Here is a 23100-nt window from a genome sequence, read left to right as displayed (position 1 = left end):
ATACTTCTTCCACCTGTGTGTACAAAAAATGAATAAAACAACAACACATGTGTTGTTGTTTTATTAATTTTTTTGTACTTTGTCACATTGAGGTTTGAAAAAATCTATTTTAATTTCAAGAATCAATCTATATCGAAATGTAAACGGCAACATTGACGTTGTACTGTATCGAATCGGTTTGCAATACAAATAATCAAATATCAAATCGTTTTGCAATGCAAGTAATCGATTGTATCAATACTAGAGGGGTTTAATTTTTTTCCCATTCAATATCGCTATACACTTCTATCGATAAATGTGTGTATTCTCTGTATTTGCCAGAGAATCACTGTTTACTTTATGCCCATATTCTTACATTTTTCCTTAAAAAACCTGCACTATCCGATTTTAAATCATTGAATCGTATCATATTGCCATAATGAACCAATATCGTCCATGTATCGTATCGTCAACCATATATCGTGATATCGTATTGCTGTTAAAATGTATCGTTGCAACCCTAGTCAAAGGTTCAGTATTTGTAGTGCGCCCCCGTCCAGTTATTACACTGGTCTGTAGAAAGAGATAAGGAGAAAAATACAATGAAGACTAGACAACGAGAACTCCAGTCATACTGTCGACTCACAACAGGAGGGAGTAGAAACTATACAGACACAACACAACCCAAAACAACAAGTGAGAGTCCTCTACGGTGAAATGGTGGGACTCAGGCATGTTTTTAAAAGTCCTTTATGGTCCTCAAAGGGAGTTTGTTCCACAATCTCGGTCACCCGTCCTTTACTGTGCTGGTAAAGGACATGTACACAATTAACTGTACAACTGTCGGATCTGAGTGACCTGGAGCAAGAGTAATAGTTATTGTTGTCCCAGTTCCATCAGACAATGCAGCACTGCAGCAGCAGCATAATAGGTAATATTATGTAAAGTTTCGAATGAGATAAGAACAAGACAAAAAAAGACTCAACATATGTAAAATTAATTAACGTATGCTAGCATACACCATCAGCATTCAGCTGCCACAGTACCTTTATAGGCTACAAACTACATGAACCCTAGCATCGTTATTCTGGTGCTGCAGCCAAACATTCACTTATCATCATAGGTAAAAATGTGGAGAAGATAGCTGATCTACAAGCTTGTAGATTGGCTGTCTATTTTCAGTTAAGACATTTGGTATGGGGGGGTGGGGGCGGGAGGAGTGGACGAACATCCTATTATTCTGACCACCAGGTTAGTGTGAGGTTATGGTAAGGGTTAGGGATAGGGTTATAGTTATAATGGACCCAGTCCAACCAACGGGTGTTGGAATAATGACATTCCTTCGTATAAACCACCTGGGGTCAACTGATATATATATATCGTCTCTGTCCTGTGGAAATTGTGTCCAAAACTGTCGCATCAAAACCGGATTCCCCAATGGTGGGCGAGTAGAAACGCAGCACCGTATAGCCTACACAAGCATGTACATCTGCTATTTTTGAAACATTTTTGGAACATGTTGAATAGAATTTAGATTTATTTTATGCACAAAGGTGTGATTCGACTTTTCTTCCCCTAGATTTCTTCTAACACAAATCTTCTCCCTTGACATGAAATAGTTTGAGAACCAAATTGTAGCAAAGCAAAATTGTACAGTACAGAGTAAAGTAGGCCTACTAATACTAATAGTTACTTTATCCCACTGGCTGCAGACTGTGTCAAAAGGTTGTGACATAGATCCCACAGGTTCACTTTAACTTTAAACGCTGCTTCAGGTTTCCATCCAACAAAGCAGATACCAGCAGAATGCAGGCGAGAACTGGCTGCATTGTTGTAATCTGTTACAGTAGATTGCGCTTTACATACCGTACACTGTACTGTATGAGCCATACAAATTATGATTCACTACATTTTAATTGAACACATTATAATGTGACCTTGTTAAATTAAAGGTGCGGCAAGTGATATTTGTTTGGCTAAAACAATCTTTCTTTTTGTTGAAAAGTTAATTCAGATAGCAACCATTGCTATACGATATGGTTTGTTCAGTAGGGGACTTTCCATCTCTCCGGAGCTTTAGTACAATTTCATCTAAGAGAGAACACAATTCATCAGCTTACATTTGTATAGTGTTACAGTTTCAATGTCTGATCATTTTTATGTTTATTTTGTTTCATAATTTCCAGTACAAGTTGATTGATTGATTGATATTCTGACTTGAAATGGTATTTTCTGTTACAGTATGCTATTTTGTTCAAGAACAAAATATCACTTACCCCCTTTAATACCTTGTTTGTTTCATTTGAGTCCTATTCATTTTGCATTTATACATGACCTTATGAATCATTACAAATGCTTATGATTTTTGAGTGCTTATAACTTTTAGCAGATTATAATGCAATGCAAGTATTTTGATAATGCATGATACACACTTAGCATGTGTTTTATCGTTTAATTAATTTTAGTTTTTTTTACTCTGTATACAGAGTTACACCGTTTATCATTTGTGGGTCACAGCAGCATAAGACGGCTTGTTTTACTGTAATCATCCCTGGTGACACAGAAACGAGTGTGTAATTGGCCACTCATCAAATCCATATTCTGCATGTGTTATCTGATGATGTTCTGTAATTTAAGTTGTTGTACTACTTTGTTGTTGTATTCTTCTTGTTTATCTTAGGACTTGTTTATCCTATTGAGTGTCTTTCATTATACACTTGTTCTTTGTGTCTTTCAATATGCACGATGTGTATTTGATGTGTGTATTAGGTGTCCGCGTAATCGGGCCACATTTGCCCGGTAAATACCCTAAAACACCCCTAGGACACTATATCCCCGACCACAACGTCATATTTCATTGTTATACTAATGATACACTGTTATAGATTCCACTTGAACTCGCTAATGCAGGCCATAATGTCCTGGATCCTCCCATCTAATTTTGCTGACCTGGAAAAGGTCATTTATACGCTTTAATTTAATCACGCCTATTTCTGTAACTCCTTGTAGTCATGGGCAAAGTAGAAAATTATATCTCTTGTCTTCAACTGGTGCAAAATTGTGCAGCTATAGCCTAGATTAGTAGTAACTGGTGGAAACGCTCTTCACTCAACCATAATTCAATTTTACATTTTTACCGATGATGAGAATGCAAGGGCTAGTCAGATTTGAGACTTTTGGAACCTTACCCTCCACAGTAGCTAGAGTTGAGGTCTCGCTTTGTTGGGTGCCGGCTATGTGTGACACCGGCAAACGGTGGCCAACGACAACGGTATACAGATTTTGACCTGCTGTATATTTCTGCACATCATATATCCAAATAGTAAAGGTAGTTCTCAGTTTGCAATTTAATGGTAAAAAAACATTTATGCGACGGGTTGAAACAAGCATTTAAATTGTTTGTTTTTTTTGTCAGCCAGTTCTATATTTTCACACTCTTCTTCGTGCCAGAACCATTTGATATCGATGCCAGCGAGTATGCCAGTCTATGCCATTCCGATACCACATAGTTTATCACTCCCAAGTCCCAATCTTCCGCCGTAGTCTGAAAACCCACCTCTTCAGACTCCACCATGGCCCGTAGCACTTGTCCTAGCCTAGCCCCTTAGATAGTATTTTAGACAGACTTATAGCTTGTTACGTAGACAGCACTAGAATTGCATTTTATGTAGTCATAGCACTTTATAGTACACATGTATATTGTATAATATATAATATAGTATAGTATGTATAGTTGACATAGATACTCCACTGTTACATTCTTAGTTTATACCTGTATGATTCATGATAACTATACTTTTTATATTATGTGATGTATGCCATGCTTTTGTTTTTGTGAGTGCAGACCTGCAAGGGTCCATTTGGAAACCCCTCAAGGAGCCTTTCTTTGGGTCGCAGCCCCAGGGATCTGCCAGTGCCACATAAATGTGAGTATTGAAAGAAAATGATACAACATCCTGGGTGATAACAAGGGAATATATTGGTTAAAATATGGTTGAATATTTAACCTTGAAATGTAGTGTACGGAAAATATATTTTGTTTTGTGTAGTTAAACCATGCCATCGTTACCATGGTCATTCATTTCTGTTGACGAGGTTTGATCATAGGGGAAGCTGTAGGGGAAAAGCATTTTTATTTGATGACTATGGATTACTTCTCTACAATGTTTGCGTGATAACTTTTGGATAACTTTTGGGATCACTTTATTGATACTTTGGATAATTGGAGAACATTTGTACTACGAAATCTTGATTGTTCAATTTAATTATTATTTTGGTTGATCAAGTTTAAGTCAGATAACAATATTGCAATTTAACTTCTAAAGGAACAATTTTGTGTTTTAATTTTGGTCTTCAATACCGTTTGGTTACAGATAGTATAAGACACACTTATATCCTTTATTTCTTGTAGTTCTTTAATATAACTCAGACATTATATGGTTATGATTATGTATGATGCATCTCATCTAATTATCCTCCAAATGAATGAATGAATAAATGAGCCCAGATGGTCCCTAGGTCACATTCCCACCTAATACTTCGGTAGACTTGATGCGAATGAGGGGAGAAGTTGGGATTCTTGCTTATTTAATTTGCTGCGGTTTGCCTTCACACTGCGCTGTATAACTGCAGCAATTGGAAACGCAGCACGGACCTTCCTTATCAATGTGTTAAATTCATAAACTATAGCCTGCCCTACACAGTGAAATCTATGGTGTTAAAATTATACTCATAACGTGCATGTGTCGTGCCGTCTGGGACTGGACCTCTCTCCTTCTCCTCTCTCTCTCTCTCTCTTCACAACTGTTCCTTTGGGCATAGAGGCGCACACTCAGTGCACTGAGCAGTGAGCACAGACAAAGTCCCTACTCCCCACACAGTGACAGCAGTCACAGCACTCCATGTTTACGGCACGCACAGACAAACAGACAGAATATTCTGTAGGCTATACACTGCAGTGTTTTTATGTGTTTCCTTAAGCAATTGATTAATGTACTCGTCCTCATTTCGACCAGGGCTTCGGTCTCCTCATTCGACCACATCTATCCACGCTAACGGGACATCTTTGCGCTGCATCAAATGTTTCCTTTATTTGCTGCGGATTGCATTCCCACCTGCACCGAATCGTAATCAAGTGCGATTGGAAGCAAAGCGAAACCCCTGTTTTTGGGGTGCAATCAATCAATGTTATTTGTATAGTGCCAACAAGTTATCTCAAGACAGATCCATACTCTAAAAAGCAGGGGTTTTCAACTGATTAAGAACCAGGGACCACCACCCTGACTGAGAATCAACCTGGGGACCACTGTTGTGTTGGGAGGGGGGATATGGGGGGGGGGGGGAAATTAACCTTCCATATTAAAATCTTGTTGCTATTGTAACTTACTGTATGTATGAGCGAGCAGACACATGCAATTCATTATGCATGGGCACATTTCCTTATAATGGTGACTCAACCAAGCAATCCGGTACAGTTTCCCTTGAGATTCTACCTCCCTTTTCTGTGGAAGTTCTTGACGTCCGACTTCCCAGTAACTGACAACATCGACGCGTCATCATAATTTTAATTTATGTCACCACGTCATTTACTGCATTGTTTCTCCATGAGATGAGTTCAGAACACTTGGCGACAGCAGAAAGGAAACACTCCCCTTTAACGGGAAGAACCTGGCCTTGGTGGGTGGCCCATTCCCGGCCTAGAGAGAGAGAGAGAGAGGGGGAGGGGGGGGGGGGGGGGGGGGGCAGAGGGGGAAGGAGGATGGAGTTTTAAATTGACATTAGCTCATAAAATCATACTAATTCAAAGGTCAAAAACAGTAGTCGCATATTACTGCTCTTATCAAACACTTTGTTTTCTATATGGATAAATACAGTTTCGTAGACGCAGACAAAAGCATTTCCCCGTGATTCACCCAAGTGGATCCATGTCTTCAGAATGAAACGCCATGAATGCTTGAAACGTGATCAACCGTTGCCACAAGCTATGAAGTAGTATACAGCCAACCAGAAATAGCCTTTGTTCATCTCCTTGCATGTTATTCCTCTCTTCCATTGTGACCCAGGAGTTGCAGTGCAGGTAGTTTTTTGCTATAGGCTATAAAAGCCACCGATCGACTGAGAAGCCTCATTGTTCTTCTAAAATATGGCATGAAAAGGCCATCCATGTTTTGCCAGAACGCCTGTGGTGATCGGAGACATTTGTTACACTATCCACTCCAGAGATGCGTCATTCATCATACAATCCCTTCAATTCTCCTCTAATGTCTCCCATGACACCAGTTTGGAAGCACCTACAGTAGACCTCTTAATCGCATCCTCCGATCCCTATATAATCCCACTTGCTACAGGGGTCAGGTGGGTGACAATGACAATTGCATATTATGTAAAAGCTCTCAGGGACATTGCGTGCTCTCAGGTGCAAGTAACTCAAGGTCAAAGAATTTGATCTCTAAAGAACTACACTTAAACTACAGGCTATTTACCGGTTTTCTTTTTTGTTTTGTTGTTTTACTGTGGGGGTAAAGAGATGACAGGCTGAAATATCTGTCAGAACTAAATTACAAATTATAAGATTAGATAAATAAACCTTTACTGAACCCTGGGGGCGAATGCCGGTGTCGTATAGAAGCAACATCAGTAAAAGCCTCAAACACAGGAGAGGTACTGTACAGTAGTCCTAAGTATAGGCTATCAGTTGTATTTTTAAGACCATGCGCTTGCTGTGTTGGCACCGAAGTTGTGGAACAAACCCGTTGAGGATAAAAGCTGCCCAGCCCACAGACTTTTAAAAACATGCTTAAGACCCACCTTTTCACTACAGAGGACTCGTAGTAGTTGTTGTTTTTAATCAAGTTTAACCCTATTGTATGCTTGTGCATCGGGATATGACACATTGTGTGCCTGTGTGCTTGTGTAGATTTTTCACAAATCTCCTTTTCATCTCTTCCAAATCTATTCAGATGGGGGTCCGTCCGGATATCAGTCAGTCCTGGAGACATGGAAATATTTGAGAACCAGTGGAGTACAAGTAAGAGAAGAGCTTATGAATAAATAATAACAATAAAATGTGGTGTGAGTGTGTGTGTGTGTGTGTGTGTGTGTGTGTGTGTGTGTGTGTGTGTGTGTGTGTGTGTGTGTGTGTGTGTGTGTGTGTGTGTGTGTGTGTGTGTGTGTGTGTGTGCGCTCTACTGGCCACTTAGGTGTGGCATCTACGTACACATACACATACATTCACGTATGTGTGTGTTTGATTGAACATACTGTACACACAACACCAATAAAGGCCATTGTACATTTTTACTGTCTCCTTTTCCTCAGGAATCCATAAAGTGGTGACGGAAATCCGATCCTCCGCACCGACGGCGAGCGAGTCAGTGGTGGACGGAGATTTAATTTGTGCAGAAATGGGATACTCTGGGAAGGGTATACCTGGAGATCCAACTGAAGGCTAGCTGAGGTAATCCACATAAAGTGACCCCCCGGGTTGGGAGTGCATGTGTAACCTATGTCTGGTATTAGATGGCCAACTAATTATATCATTCACAGCTAGACTGTACAGTCCCTGCATGTGGAACCAGTGACCAGTGGTCACAACTAGTGACCAGTGGTTCGACATATGCCGGGACCGCGCGTGGTCACTGTTAGCCCAGGCTGCCTGCTGTCACATGGAGTGGGTAATGCTGCATTGCATTCGATGGTCAAATTGTTCAACTCCCCAGTATTTTAGTCAAAGCATTGCTAGGCCACTCCTGTCAAAACATTATTGTAAAGGTTGCTGACTCAAATTCATACTTGAGTTAAAGTGCAGGAGCATAGTAGTCGGTTTATTGCCAAGTACAAATTACAAAGGAGATTTTCTTTTCTTTATGCATTGCGCCCCCCCCCCCCCCTGAAGAACTTGAAACCAGAAAACTAGCAGATACAAGCTTCACAGTCACAACACATTGCATCATGACGAGTTGTGAGCTTGTAGAACTTATTTTCTTTCTTCGAGCTTGTATCTGCTATAGGCCCTGCTGCTTTTGTGTGAACCTGTAGTATGATCAAGTATAGGCGTTAATTTACAAAAAACATATCAAAATTAAAATGTGGAGATAAGACGTTTCTGCCCGACAGCAGTATGTAAGTTTGGCCAACACCCTACAGTATAAGTTAATGTATTTAATTGTTACTGTCCACCACTGGCAGGGATTCTCAACCACAGGGCAGTGGCCCATATTTGGGCCTCCAGCGCCCTCTGTTGGTCTGCAGAATTATACTTGGGAGAAAGTAATGGTCCATTGGTCCTCCTTAGTAGTATTTGACTATAGGGGGTCAAGGTGGTCAGTTTAAGGGGTCAAATTAATAGTTATTTTTCATTGTGCAATATATCTCTGAGAAGATTAGGCCTATACTTAGAAGTATCTACAATAACTGTATGAGATAATGTTTTTGATTAATTAAATGTAACTTCTAAGTTCACATGAAAAGTTTAATATACCAAGACATCTGGTGGGATTTGCCAGGATGCTCACAGTTCAAACATGCTGTTTAACAGGTCCCACTCAAAAGGATGACAAAAAAAGCTAAAGATACATTTAAATATGTTTTATGAGGACTACATCACTACATGACTACATCATCAGTGTGCTCCATTATACTTTGAGTATTTTTAGAGCTTTTAAACCCAGTTTAGTCTTGTCCTACAAGCTTTCCTTTGATGCCATCTGCTGGCCAAACATTGAACATGCATTAGTGCAAGTTAAGTTATCATTTTAACTACATGAACTACATTGTTATAGCAAAATAAATATTACAAAACTACATCTAAGCTCACAGCACATTGTGTGACGTGTTGTGAGCTTGTAGATCTACTGAGCACAGGGATCAGCCTCAGGCCATAGTTATGCTGTAGCTGCTTCAAGGACAAGCTGAACCATAACAAGACAGGCGGTAACAACAACAATAGCTATCAGGCCTAGACAGTTTTGGACACCCGACAGAGACGATGCCATGGTGACTGCTTCATCAGGACACCCTATGCCTGCAATAATACAAGATGCACCTGTTGTTGAAGTACCGATAAGCCACATAGAACATCATGTTTTATTGTGTATGTGTTCATGTCATACTCCCGTTCCTGTCTGTTCCTTTCTGTATCTGTTATTGACTCACATCTCCTGGTCACGTAACGTGACCTGTAATAGGCAGTACGTAATATTCTGTGTTTAATACACTTGAAAACTTGTTGAGTGATACTGGCTGGTGTCATCTTTACAGAATACCCATTTATTATGTGGGAAGATTAGTAACATGAATAATTTCATACTTTTCTGAAACGATTTCTAATGATTTACCAGTACTTTTTTCTTATTTTTTTTACTTTGAAAGAGGCAATGGTTACACAGTCATGCTGGACGAAAGAGCTCTATTGACGATATTCTGACCGCTCGCGGCCGTAGCACATAACAAGTCTACAGTGGATTTTTATGAAACAAATAGATAGAATGCAGATAGAAAGAGGATAATTCAAGCTTTTCGCACAGCTGCAATGTTGGTGAGTTTGACGTTGTTTAATACCAATCAGATATAGGACTTTTCTGTTTGGATGAATGTGCTGTCAATGCCAAGATGCACCTTGTTAGCACCTTGCTGGCAAGATGGCCACGGTCTGAATATCGTCAATACCAGGGGTCTTAGCTGAGAGAGAGATGAAACAGGAACCTCTCACTATATCCTACATAATTTCATAAATTTCATAGAACCTTTTGCTGAAAAGAGACGACCTATCACACAAACATTTGTCCCTCCCTTGTAGTAACTGCGAGGAGCCCCTATAGGGCCCCAGACCTCCTGTTGAAGACCCCTGCTCCAAATGTTACGTGCCAGCCCTCTATTTAAGTAACTTAGCTTTGGAATTGTGGAACCGTCACAGCGTCACAGAGTGACATTGCGTGACAACTTAAGCATCTGCCAGTCTCAGCCTTGCATGAAGACACATCTCTCATGACACAGATACTCGTGTCACCAATGACCAGACATGAGAATTAGATAGGGGTAGTTAGATATAGGGAGGGATGGGTGGACACCAGCCCTTGATTCGAACCGCTCACCCACCAGACAGACATACACTGTTTCTAATGTTATTAATCACCCTGCAACTTTGGAGCTGCTTTTTTTCCCTGTTCAATGAGGCTTATCAGATATATTATATCTGATAGCGGTGTTAACAGTGAGCAATCCTGTATCTATTACAGAATAACTATTAACCTGGCATTGAAGACACAGACAGTATTCAAGATTGTTGGCAGTGGTCCCATCTTCAATGCAAGACTGCAAGAGTCATGCAGTCAGCCAGCAGCGGTCTGAATGAATATCTGACGAAATAGACAGACAGACAGACAGACAGCAGAGCTACACATGATGCAAACACTGCCTGGCCTGTGTGTGGCCTGTCCTCTGCCACTTCCTTTCTGCACATAGAAACATGCATTGGTGACGCCGCGCCTCCAGTCCTGGGTCACACAGCTGTTGATGGGTGGTGTTGATGACTAGACTGTACAGCAGCATGCCTACACTACATGGACTGTGGTCTGGTTGTGGCTGGCTACTGTGTATGTTTACGTGTACAGACAGACAGACAGACAGATCTCAGATCCCAGGATCAAATAGTAATGCTGGTCTGATACAGTGGTTCTCAACCTGTGGGTCAGGGCAGTGAAGTGGACTTTTAAGACCTTTTTAATACCCCGCCAAAAAAGAAAGAAAAGTGCATCAAAAGTAATAATTTATTTTGCGTAACAGTAATGACTTTCACAACCAGCAACTGAATGTGATTGTTTTAGAGAGAGAGAGAGAGAGAGAGAGAGAGAGAGAGAGAGAGAGAGAGCAAAGCCAAAGGACGAACAGGAAATATGGCATTGAACAAAAGGAGCTCCCCACTTCCTGTCCCCCCCCCCCCCCCCATCACACACACACACACACACACACACACACACACATATCCTCAGATCTGACAATAGATTGACGGTCATTGACCACACATGATGGTGATCTGATTGTCCTCAGATGTGTCCTCATTCCTCAAGCATATCACAATTATAAACGGGTCATCTAAAACAGGCAGGATTATAAATAGGCCAAGAAGACCATTTGACAGAAGATTCACTGTCAAATCCAAGAGTGTTCATTTGAACAACTTTCGACCTTTTGGTGGGGGGTGGAAAGGTAATACGTTGAATACAGTAATGTATGTCTCTTTACTGTATGTCACTGTCGTCTCTGTCAGGTGGAACCTCCATCGCTTCGTGCCATGTCTCCAGCTTGCAGATCTGCTACTTCTGATTTTTTGTGTGACGATGCAGTATGATCCAGGAGGGGGTTAATTTATTTATTTATGTATGTATTTATTTTTTATCCCACGATTTTACAACTACTACAGCTACACTTCCTATGCCAACCTGAGGAGTCCAAGCTGCTTCTTTTCACACACACACACACACACACACACACACACACACACACACACACACACACACACACACACACACACACACACACAAAGAGTTAGAATACAGAGAAAATATGGAGGTTTCTGTCCAACAGCAATGATATGGAAAACATAAATAAGAATAGGAGAGTGAATGGACCCATGGGTCCGTTGTTGGAGAACGTCCCATGGTGGGACAGGCCTTTACTGGAACAGCAAGGTTTTAAAGACACCACTAGAGTTTTCCACACAGCTCACATCAGCCACAGCGGTCACGTGACCAATAAACTTGAACTGAATCACAGTGGAAGAAGTAGGTCTACTCACTTTACTTAAGCAAACGTAGCAATACCACAAGAAATAGTCAAGATAAAGTCCTGTATTAAACATTTTGACTTGAATTAAAGCACATAAGTATATTGGCATCAAAATGGAGCATACGCCATTTTCGTATCACAGTTGTACTTAAAGCAGTACTTTATGCAATGTTATTATTCTTCCGGATTTGAACCCGGTGCTGACATTTCTACCATTGAAGTTGAACTAATAGAGCCATGCAGCCTGCTTGACCATCAGGTAAAGGTGAGACGCATGCTGGGCAAGACCTACACGCTGTAGACGTAGAGTGTATCGCCGGATTTTGGCATAAGTAGGCCTACCGATCAAGGAAATAACGTCGACGCTTTACAAATCTGTTTACATTCTCCGTAGATGAAACAAGTGTTGTGAGTGGTCGAAAAATAGCATACTCGGGGGAAATACATCTGACAAATGTTCCGGCCCGACACTTCCGCTGATACACTCTTTGCCTTAGGTTGTGACCAGGCTTTTCTGTTCGCAGATGAGTAAGGCTGCATGGGACCGAGGCTATAGGTGAGATATGACCTTTGACACGATCCATACAGGGAGACAATATAAACCATCCCAATTGTATACATTATATTGTATTAACATACTCTACCATACACATTGGAGAAAATTACATTTAATGACATTTCAAGCATACTTGAGTAAATGTTAATTTCCACCACTCCACACTCACACATCACAGCAGACCATCAGATATTTTGCTATATGGAGGACAACGAGGGGGAAATATATGGAGCCAGACTTTTAATGTCCCACAACACTGGTCTGTTTGAAGTCAGTCTGCCTGCTCAAGTATTCGGTTGCTTCATACTTTTCTGTCCTTATTGGAGCTGTTTTCCCCCCAGACAACACTGTTGTTGTCTGTGTAGGCCTATGTGCGTGTGTGTGCGCGCGAGACAGACAGAGACAAGACAGACAGACAGACAGACAGACATGTCTATATTTTGCACACTAGCCGCATGTCACCACAGAGGACTCTATTCATCCCATTAAAATTCCACTGCTTAAAGGGAAATGTCATGTTTGGTATCATTGTGTGTAGGGAGGACAATGAAGAAGGCAGAACTACTATATTATGATGCATGGGATTTAACCTCATGTGGGGAAGTTGAGAGATAAGATATACAGTAGGCTAATGTGAAATGTATTATCTCTTAGCCATAACTAAGCTAGCCTATATATCACTTGTGAGCCACCAGAAGCCATGCTGTCGGCAGAAACCTTGTATCTCCATATATTTTTTAATGTTTATATTAAATGAATGCCTTACTTTGTCATAATAATACAGTGTCACACAAAAGTATAGCAAAAGTATAGCTGATCACGTGCTATTTTTTAAAATGTTTCTAAGTTAAATTGAAAAGTCTGTGTTTTAAGTGTGGGTTTAATAAATAGGCTACTGAACCAATGCAAAGTAGGCAGTGGTATAAAAGAGCTTGTGACTAAATATTAATAAAAACTACATTGGATCCATTCATTCCATTTGAACACAGGTTCCTTTTTTTCTTCTTTTTTTCATTCCCTGAAAAGTAACCTTTTGGACAGTGGTGGAAGTGGAACACATTTTACTCAAGTAGGCCTACTACAATTTAGTTATTCTTACTTTACTGGAGTATTTCATTTTCACTAGGCCTACTTTTACTTATTGACAAAATATAGTAGGCTTTTATTCCACTGCATTTATTTGAAAACCTTCTAGATTTAGGTTATTTCAAAACATACATTACAATTTACAATTAATTGAGGCATTTAGCTTACACTCTTAATAATCACTAAAATGAATAACCACTTCAGCAATATTTCAATTTTGGTTATTTGGAAATTGCCGATTTACATGCTCACAACCTGTCGCAAAGTGAGCTTGTAGATCTGCTATTTTCAATAGATCTCTAATAGAGATCCTATTTTAAAACTTGTGAAATGAGACCTTCAATCCAATGAGTAGCCTACTTTTTACTAAAAATAGCCTACTTTTGTCCTATACTTATTTTTTACTCAAGTACATTTTGAATACCGAACTTGTAGGATATACTTAACAGACTACCGGTATTTCTATTGAAACTTTTACCTCCTGTAACATAAGTAAAATGTGAGTAGGCCTTTAGCCCACTATAGCCAGCCTACTATACTTCGACTTCCACCACTGCTTTTTGGACATACGGGGTTTCAACCCGACAGCGACCCTCCAGCGACGGGTAGCCTCATGCATACCTCAACCAGTCCACCTCGCCGTGATTGGACAGCCGCTCCTAAACTGCTCCCTGAAGCCCGTCTTTCTCCAGTCCACAATAACTGCCACAGATCGCTGCCTGGAGAAAAAAAACACGAGTTAAACATCATGATGTGTTCATATTTGGACCTATATTGACCCTCACCCGACCGCCACGAACACAACCAAAGACTGAACAATGTAGAAATGGATTTGATGAAACTCTTTGGCACCGTTATCGCCGTCTTCTTCCACCCTGGATCCGCGTCTAAAATAAATGGTAAGTTTGATCCTTATAACTGCGGAGAAACTAGCCGAAAAACTAACGGAAAGTAGGACATAGTTTGAGCGTGGAAATCAATATTAGGCTGTTTTAAGAAGTTACTTTGTTTCAAAGACGTGGAGTTGAATTACAGAGTCCCCCCCCCCCCACACAAATACAGTTGTGTTGTAAAATTAATCGGATAGGCTACTAAGTTGTTTTTTATTATGAGAAATTAAATTTGTTCTGTTGACATGGCTATTTCAATAGGCATAGTGAAATATAGCCCCATAGGCTAGTAGAGGCCTTCTTACACGCGATCAACAAACAAAACAAAACAAAACACTGAAAACAGCACATGATGTGGAAAACGTCAAACCCTACTTTCAAGTTCGACTTCTCAAAACAATAGATAGAAATATAGCCTAGCTAGCTCATATTGGACTTATGGTTAGGGAAATAATCTGGTCAAATATTTTGCTTTCTGAAGCAAGATACATTGATTTAATGGCTTCATTATTCATGTTTCTAAGCCAGATGCTTTACAGTGCAGTGAGTGCACATAGGGACATATTAAGCTACTGCTACAGGTATATGCAGGGTCTTCAACAATAAAGCATTACACTTGTTTACAAGAGGGTCCACCTTGTTCAAATCATCAAAACATTTAGAGACTACAAATAGACAAAAATAGAGGAATTCATCATAAAGGAGGTACACGGGGGGACATGGGTGGGTGGTGGGGGGGTTTAGATTTTACAGGGACCATTGTCTCTGTGGTTGGTTTGCTCCTTTTCCCTGTAGCCTACAGTGTACAGACAGTGCACCAAACCACTTTGCTGAAAATAGCCTGCGGCAGTGGCGTGCACAGATAGACACTAGGGGGTGCTAGAGCACCCTCTGCCCTTGCCCTCTGGACAGCAATGTGCCCTTTTTACAGTGCACAGTATGTGGACCATGGTGACAGTGATGATTGAAAAAAAAAAAAGCTTCTAATATATTATTTATGCCCCAAAATCTATAAATCTCACACTATTCAGGCAACCGCCCGGTTCCACGCACTGCACAAGGTGCCCTTTTTTCACTTGAGCACCTGCCCCTCTAAATGTCTGCACGCCACTGGCCTAGTTCTGCCTTTGTCCCCCCCCCCCCCCCCCCGTGACATCATGTGGCAGTCAAGTCTATGGACTATGCGTCTATGCATGACTTTAGTGTTGTAGATCTGCAATTATTTGGCTAAAGTTTAAGTAGTTTACTAGATTTCCCCCCTCCTTTTTTTAAAGTATTGATTTTAGTTTTATTTCTTTGTTATAATCTATAAACTGTTCCGTCCATTCCAGGCCAGAGGATCTGTCGCAGAGGGACAGAGCGTCCGTGCTACAAGGTGTCCTACATCCAGGACAGCAGGCGGCGGCTGACCTTCGAGGATGCGCGCCAGACCTGCCGGCAGGACGGCGGGGACCTGCTGAGCATCGAGACGGACAGCGAGCAGCGGCTGATCGAGAGGTTCATACAGCAGCTGCAGGCCGGAGACGGGGACTTCTGGATCGGCCTGCGGCGGAGCCCGCAGCGCCACCGCGCGTCCGGGAGCAGCAGCCCCCCCGCGTGTCCATCGCAGTACTACTGGCTGGATGGGAGCAAGGCCAAGTTCAGGTTGTTGTTTAACGTTACCGTCGTTACACACCGAGTTTATACCTTTTGCACTGCGTGTTCTCCTCTAGGGCAAGCCGTTTCCAAACTGGGGACTCCCAAGTGGGTCCCCAAATTACTTTGGGGTGTCCTCAGATGATTACGGTAGCTTAATGTGCAACATTGTTTTCTCACTCAACCGTAAACATACCAGCATGCAGTATAAGTGTATCTAAGGCCTAGGGTTTCTGCATATTTTAATGCGACAATTTCAGGAATTTTAAGACTTTTTTACCTCTAAAAATAGCGACCTTTAAAATGAAAAACATAACTATTAGTAAACTAATAAGACATCAAGTACATGAAAAGTAACCAACATAATATCAAAATCTCAAGCTCATATGACATGCCCAAAATTATTTTTCCTTTCCTGTACTGCTTCTGAGACCAGACTGATTACACCTCAAAATAATAAATTCAATAATCAATAAATCGCTTTACCCATACTGTACATCATTTGGTGTTCATATATTCGAATGGGTGTTCACTGTTCATATATTCGAATGGGTAAGGTAAGCTTTAACCAACCTATTCTAAAATAGCCAATCTTGAAGATCAAAACGCGTTCTCATTTTCTGCTATTTCCCTTTGAATAATATCAATAATGTTTGGAAACTTTTAAATATTTAAATATTTTCTTAACAAATATTCTCCTTGGCACAAAACATTCTCAGATGGAACTCTGCAGGGGGTCCTTGCAAGTTTGAGAAGCACTGTGCTTCTGCGGTAGGGCTCATGTGGTTAGGAGCGTGGCAGATTTCATAACGGTGTGAAAAATGGTACACAATCCCATCGAGGGCACGACATCAAAGATCGCTGTTTCCAATCCAATGTCCTGCAGGAACTGGCACTGGGACGAGCCGTCCTGCGCTAGAGAGATGTGCGCCGTGCTGTACCACCAGCCCTCTGCGCCGCCCGACGAGGAAGGCCATTTCCTGTTCCACTGGAACGACGACAACTGCAACTCCAAGAACAACTATGTCTGCAAATACCCAGAAGGTGAGTGACTAGACCACCATGCCGTCCGTCTGCTGTTGTTCCTGGCCCCACGAGGAGTGCACATAATGGCACCACATGGACATGTGCACAGCAGGTCCATTTGGTTCCATGAAGTCAGTGATTCTCATGTCAGGGTTCCGGCCGCGGTGCGGACGGACCCCCACACCGCTGTTGCGATGCCACATGTTGTGACTTGTGAGCTTCGGCTTCTCCCCCACCACTATTTTAAAGCTGCACTATGTAACTTTCCTCTACAGTCGTGACATTTTTACCATTGAGCTAATAGAGCCTGCGTGCTTGCTCAGGGGATAAATGTAATCTTGATCATCAGGTCAAACTTTGTCAGATCCTGAGTCTAGGTGAGACATGACCTTTGGCACGATCTAAATGTCTCACTAGAAGAGCAGGGAGAATAAAACCACCCCAATTGTATAAGGTATATTGTATTAACATACAGATGGGGCAAAATTACATTTCATTAATAAAAGGTTACACGCTTTATTTATTTTTAAATGATACTGAGAAAGGAACGTGTGGACATTGTTTACAGCCGACAGCAATACATGCATAGCTTCTGGATTTGCAGGGAATGCTTATTGCATGCTTCTTCAGGATTACATAATTAAAGGAGCAGTTCAGTGATGTACAGTCACAAGGTCCTGTCTGTGCATATTCCTTTTGCATTTATTTGTGTATATATTTTGATGCCGGTACGCTACTTTTTTTAACTTTTACTCGCGTAACATTTTGAATGCAGAACTTTTACTTGTAGCAGAGTATTTCTACATTGTGCTCTATAAAACAAACTGATTACTAATGCCAACTGCTGCCTTAAAAAAAGACTAGTTGACTGACACACGTATCCTTGCAATCTTTGCATTTTTACAGAAAGAGTACCAGTATTTACAGTGGCGGGGAACACGGTACAACCAGGTATGCTCCTGCATACAATCACACAGCACAACATGTTCAATGTGTCATACAGGTATATCTGAGAAATAGACGGACAGTTATACTGTAGGTAGCCTGAAGGATCAGTCATTTGGTTGTACTTGGAAAAGTCAGAAGAAACCATGGCATCACCGTTCTTCATCTGCTTGTCTTTTTGTTGTCCCCACTTGGATCTACAGTGTTTGAAAGAAGCCCTCTAGTGGTTAAAATAGACTGAGGTCCTCTGTTACATAACCTCTCTCACATAATGTTGCTGTCGGGCAGAAACCTTGTATCTTCACATTTATTTATTTGACTACTTCACCACACAAGAGTGAAAGATAGTGAAAATAGGAGATCATCTCGAGCTTGTAGATCAGCTATTTTCACTATATATAATATACTAATAAAGTAGGAATGGTTTTGGACATACAAGGTTTCCACACAACATATTTCAGTTTGTACCAGATTCAAGAATGTGTAAATTCCACTAAAAAAAGTGTGGTTGCCACAGTCTCTTACATATGCCATGTCACCCCTGTGATCATGTGTAAGTAATTCGGAGGGGATTTATCCCCCAAAAAATTATACGGAGTCGGATAGGTCCAGAGATTCTTACTAATATAATAATAATAATAATAATAATAATAATAAAGTGTTACAATTACAATAGTCTGGTTGACCACTAATGACATCCCAAAACCAGCAGACACATAATTGTTATTTAAAACACTGAATGATTTAGCTGTTTACAATGGAACATCTGATTGTGTCTGGATAGCTCAGTAGGTAGAGCTCATGCACACACACACACACACACACACACACACACACACACACACACACACACACACACACGCACACACAATTAAAACCGACCCTGTCACAATTACGGTACATGCTATTCTTTTTCTCATGTTCAGTTTGCCATGTTTCTATGCCTTATTGTGCATATTGTTCTTATTGCCTTCCTGCTTGGTCGTGCCTTATCGCTGCAAGCTATATAGCTATTATTTTTGGTAAATCGATGCCCTACTTGATCATACTACAGTATTACACAAAAACATCAAAAGTAGCAGAGAGCTTGTAGATCTGCAATTTTTTTATGATGGAGACGATTTGATTACTATTTACTTACTTGTTATTCAGCTAACTCTATTGTAGTTTACTTTTTAGACAAAGGAAATAGAATCGGAATCAGAAGATCTTAATTGTCACTTTACGTGAAATGCAATTTTCAGGAGGATTTAATTGTCACTTTACGTGAAATGCAATTTTGTGAGGTCCACAGAGTACTGCGCTAAATGCCAACAATTATGCTCACTCACGTATTCAGTTTATTTTTATCCTCCCACATTCTTATTCCCGTGTTTGTTCAGTCACTTTCTCAGGTTCCAACAAGGTTAATTTGTGAATAAAGGAAAGTGTTTCTGATGATGTTAATCTCATTTCTCCATGACCCAGTTCCATCACTGAGGCCACGTTTACCGTCTACCACAGAAAGTGATGAGAGGATAAAAATAGGACTACTTGAGCCATCAGGTAGAGGAACAACCTCTCTTCTTTCACCTTTCATGCTTGATGTTTTATTTATTTAGGATTACTGCTCTTTGTTTACCCAGTAAAAAATGGTAGATAGAAAATGACTGAATCCTGAGAAGGCTGAAGCCTAATTTATACTACTAACTTTGAACTGAAAACTTCAGCTGAACTTCATTTGAACTTCAAAGTCAGTTATTTTGGCTGAGCAACACAGTTGTATGACTATAAATGAGGCATATCCACTTAAAACCCTGTGTACGTAGTTGACCAGGGTCCCCCCCAGGGCTCTGTAATTGGTCTGCTTCTTATTTCCCCTCTTCGCCCCAAAATAGCATATCTACAAGCTCACAGCGTGTCAACATTGCGGCACGTTGTGAGCTTTCAGATCGGCTATTTTTGCTGAATGTTATGACCCATTATGGCATGCCCAAAAGGGACGCAAGGGTTGTGCATGTTTAAGTGAAGTAATGGCCAGTAATGTGTTTTCCTCCGCAGTGTCCCTGTCAGACAACAGTCTCCGTCTGTCCTACGTCCTCTATGCCATCATCCCTGTCCTGCTGCTGCTGGTGGTTGTCACTGCATTCTTCTGCTACAAACGGGTGGCCAAGAGGTAAAAACCATCACCACCCCAAATAACACGATGCTGTTTTGAATCTGTATGTAGGTCAGCTCAGTGGCCTTGTGGTTAGTTAGAGTGTCCGGCCGCCCTGAGATTGTGAGGCGGTCGAGGTTCAATGCTTGGCCAAGTCTTACCAAAAACTATAAAAATGGTACCCAATGTATCCCGGCTTGGCACTCAGCATCAAGGGTTGGATTGGGGGTAAGTCCCTGCGACATACTAGCGTCATGACCAGAGACTGTACTGTCTTGGACATCAAACTGCCTCACGCTATGGAAACGGGAGATAGGCTCCTGAACTGTGGGAGCTTTGGGTTTCCACGGCCACTTATACTTTGTAGGTATCGTACTCCCAAATAAAGAAACAAGTTAAGCTCTAATAACAGTGTTGCTTCCATGTGGCTCTTGGCCTTCATGTAGGTTTTTTATGACAAAGATCTAACACAAAAGGATGGAATAGGGAGATAAATGCGGACATATTTTCATTGGGGTTTCTGAAGGACAGTGCCAATAGAGGGTTTGTTGAAGCAGACTACAGATAAATCACTCAGCTGTCAAACAGCACGTCAACAACACTTCCTTCAGGGGGGAAATGATTGACTATAATGTTGCTATGATGACTGAATGAACTGAACTGGATTAACAATGGTCTATCTTGTCTTATCTATCCTAGTATATTGTGAACTGGCATGCTTGCTAAATCGTATCCTATCCTAGTATATTGTTGTGAATTGGAATGCTTGTTAAATTCCATGTGATTTATAGATTGTATTTATTATGTATTTATGTGTTCTGGTGGTGGCTGGTAGTGATTTTAAATGGTTTTGAGGATGTGATAAATATCTCTTGTTGCAAAAAGTAATAAGAATCAATATGAGGTAATCTTTGACAAAAATGCAATGTGATTACTTGGAGCTAAATGACCAACCTGAATATAAATTCCCTCATTGCCAGTAATATACAAACACACCCATGTGCACATATTCATATCTATTTATGTATCAGTGACATTGGGAGCACAGTTAGCCTAAAGTTTCTAATCCCATACATCAAACTTAACATACTTTGCACCCACAATGTTCTTGATAAAATATGCTAAATATGCTTGTTCATGGAAATGAACTGAGGGGTGCACGCAAACAGATATAGTGAGGAATTAGTGGGAAACCTATTGTATTATGTAAATGTGGTGTACATCAAGCTGCCTCACGCTACAGAAACAGACAGACAGACAGACAGACACACACACACACACACACTACAGTAGCTGAAAACATTGTCCTTCATTACTGATTTGGAGAACTTCTCAAAACTGTTACTTTTCAGGATTTAAAAGTAGCAGATCTACAAGCTCGCGCTTCGAGCTTGCAGATCCGCTACTGTGTGATGTGTCAGATGAAGTAATGTCATTTGTTTCCATGTCGTATCTAAATAGGAGGAAGGCAGAGACGGACGGCTATCCCACGGCCACACAACCCTGGATGTCGACAACACCCGGACCAGTACAAGGACCTTATGCCTCCAGTGACATCACCAAGCTCCGGCACACCGGAGCCCTGTCGGGCGTCACATCGGCAGACATCAAGAGGATGACCTTCAGCGTTTCCTCCTCCACTGACACCACCGCCAGCACCGCCCAGTGCGGCGACTATGAGAATGTGTCCGGTCCGACGGAGAGCGAGAGCGGCTTCGTGACCAACGCCATCTATGAGAGCTGCAGGCAGCAGCAGCAGAGTCGACAACAGCAGCACCGCAGCCACCTGACACCTGGCTGGGTGGAAAACGAGATCTACGGATGATTACTGCTAATGTAGCGTTGTTTGGCAATGACAGTAGGTTTAGAAACCTCCTATGTCCACATTTTCTTTTCGGAAATTAACGTCACACAAAAGTAGCAAAAGTTTGCAGATCCACAAGCTTGAAACGTGGCGCTTACGCGCTTTGAGCTTGTGGACTTGCAATGTTTGCTATTTTTTTATTTGAATTCTGAAAAGTAACATTTTTGGACATATATTGAAGTTACATCAGTATCGTGACATGAGATACCTTCAACCTGTTCTATATAATAAGAAATAAGCGGCGAGCTCTACAGGGGGGCAGTTAGGGTTTAACTGTCTTGCTCTGGGACACCTCACCTCGACACAACTTCAGACTTTTAGTTTCCCAGGCGGGCTGGGCTCTCGACTCATTCAGCTATGGCCACCCATTAGATATTATAATAATACGATATTATCGTCACAACATTAATATTTGGTCAAACATATAATGATCATTGATATTTGATTTTGTTCATATCGCCCAGCCCTACTACCGGTCCCTAGATAGTTTCTGTGAGTCTCATACACAAATGCACCCCCCCTCCATCCCAGTTTACCAGCCAACTAATGTGACACAGGACACGATAGTTCTGTGTTCTCCAATGCTTTCCTCGTCTATACCCTGCTGGTTAGTTGTATAGGGTAGGAATTCCATACTTGTATCCAGTACATTCTACGCTGGACTATTTGGATGCTGGCAGGGTAAACCTTCTACCCTGATGATCCAATGTTCAAGGTTCTTTATTGTTATGTCTTGTGTACAGGTACATGAGAGTAGAAAATGACTTTTGTTTGTCTCTTTGCACATGGGAGCAGCATAGTAATGTTGATGATAAACAGCAGTATTATGATAGGAAAAGACAAGTAAACATGTGCGTAAGCACACACACACACACACACACACACACACACACACACACACACACACACACACACACACACACACACACACACACACACAGACACACTAACACACACACACACAGACACACACTAACACACACTAACACACACACACACACACACACACACACACACACACACACACACACACACACTAGCAGTCAGTGCATAGTAGTAGCAAATAGAGAGAGACAAAGTGACTCCACACATAACTAAACATTTTGTCGGCATGTCGATTGCTGTAAAAGCAGCAATGGTGGAAAAGGAATCACATTTTTTACTGAAGTAAAAGTATCAATACTGCGATGTAGAAATA

At 41.2% G+C, this 23100-nt stretch overlaps 1 protein-coding gene across 2 annotated transcripts; it reads left to right on the top strand.

Annotated features, from left to right (window-relative positions):
* Positions 1 to 14046: 14046 nt before the first annotated feature.
* Positions 14047 to 22122, top strand: laynb (layilin b). 2 transcript variants are annotated; one of them, XM_080772361.1, is made up of 7 exons: positions 14047 to 14304; positions 15627 to 15939; positions 16817 to 16974; positions 17863 to 17907; positions 19369 to 19446; positions 19942 to 20056; positions 21500 to 22122. In XM_080772361.1, exons 1-7 carry the CDS (start codon positions 14232 to 14234, stop codon positions 21861 to 21863), a joined length of 1146 nt encoding a protein of 381 aa, XP_080628487.1. In that variant the 5' UTR covers positions 14047 to 14231; the 3' UTR covers positions 21864 to 22122. The 2 variants fall into 2 exon arrangements, with proteins under 2 accessions (XP_080628487.1, XP_080628488.1); XM_080772362.1 differs by lacking the exon at positions 19369 to 19446.
* The last annotated feature ends 978 nt before the right edge of the window (positions 22123 to 23100 follow it).

Source organism: Protomyctophum bolini (assembly GCF_963924005.1).
Source record: "Protomyctophum bolini genome assembly, chromosome: 9".
NCBI classification, from domain to species: Eukaryota; Metazoa; Chordata; class Actinopteri; order Myctophiformes; family Myctophidae; genus Protomyctophum; species Protomyctophum bolini.
The sequence above is the reverse complement of the archived record's forward strand: the minus strand, read 5'-3'. Positions and strand labels throughout refer to the sequence as shown.

Coding starts and splice junctions, on each gene's coding strand:
- laynb (XM_080772361.1), top strand. CDS start 14,232: ATGGATTTGATGAAACTCTTTGGCACCGTTATCGCCGTCTTCTTCCAC. Junction 17,908..19,368: donor GGGGAACACGGTACAACCAG/GTATGCTCCTGC, acceptor TCCATGACCCAG/TTCCATCACTGAGGCCACGT. Junction 20,057..21,499: donor TACAAACGGGTGGCCAAGAG/GTAAAAACCATC, acceptor GTATCTAAATAG/GAGGAAGGCAGAGACGGACG.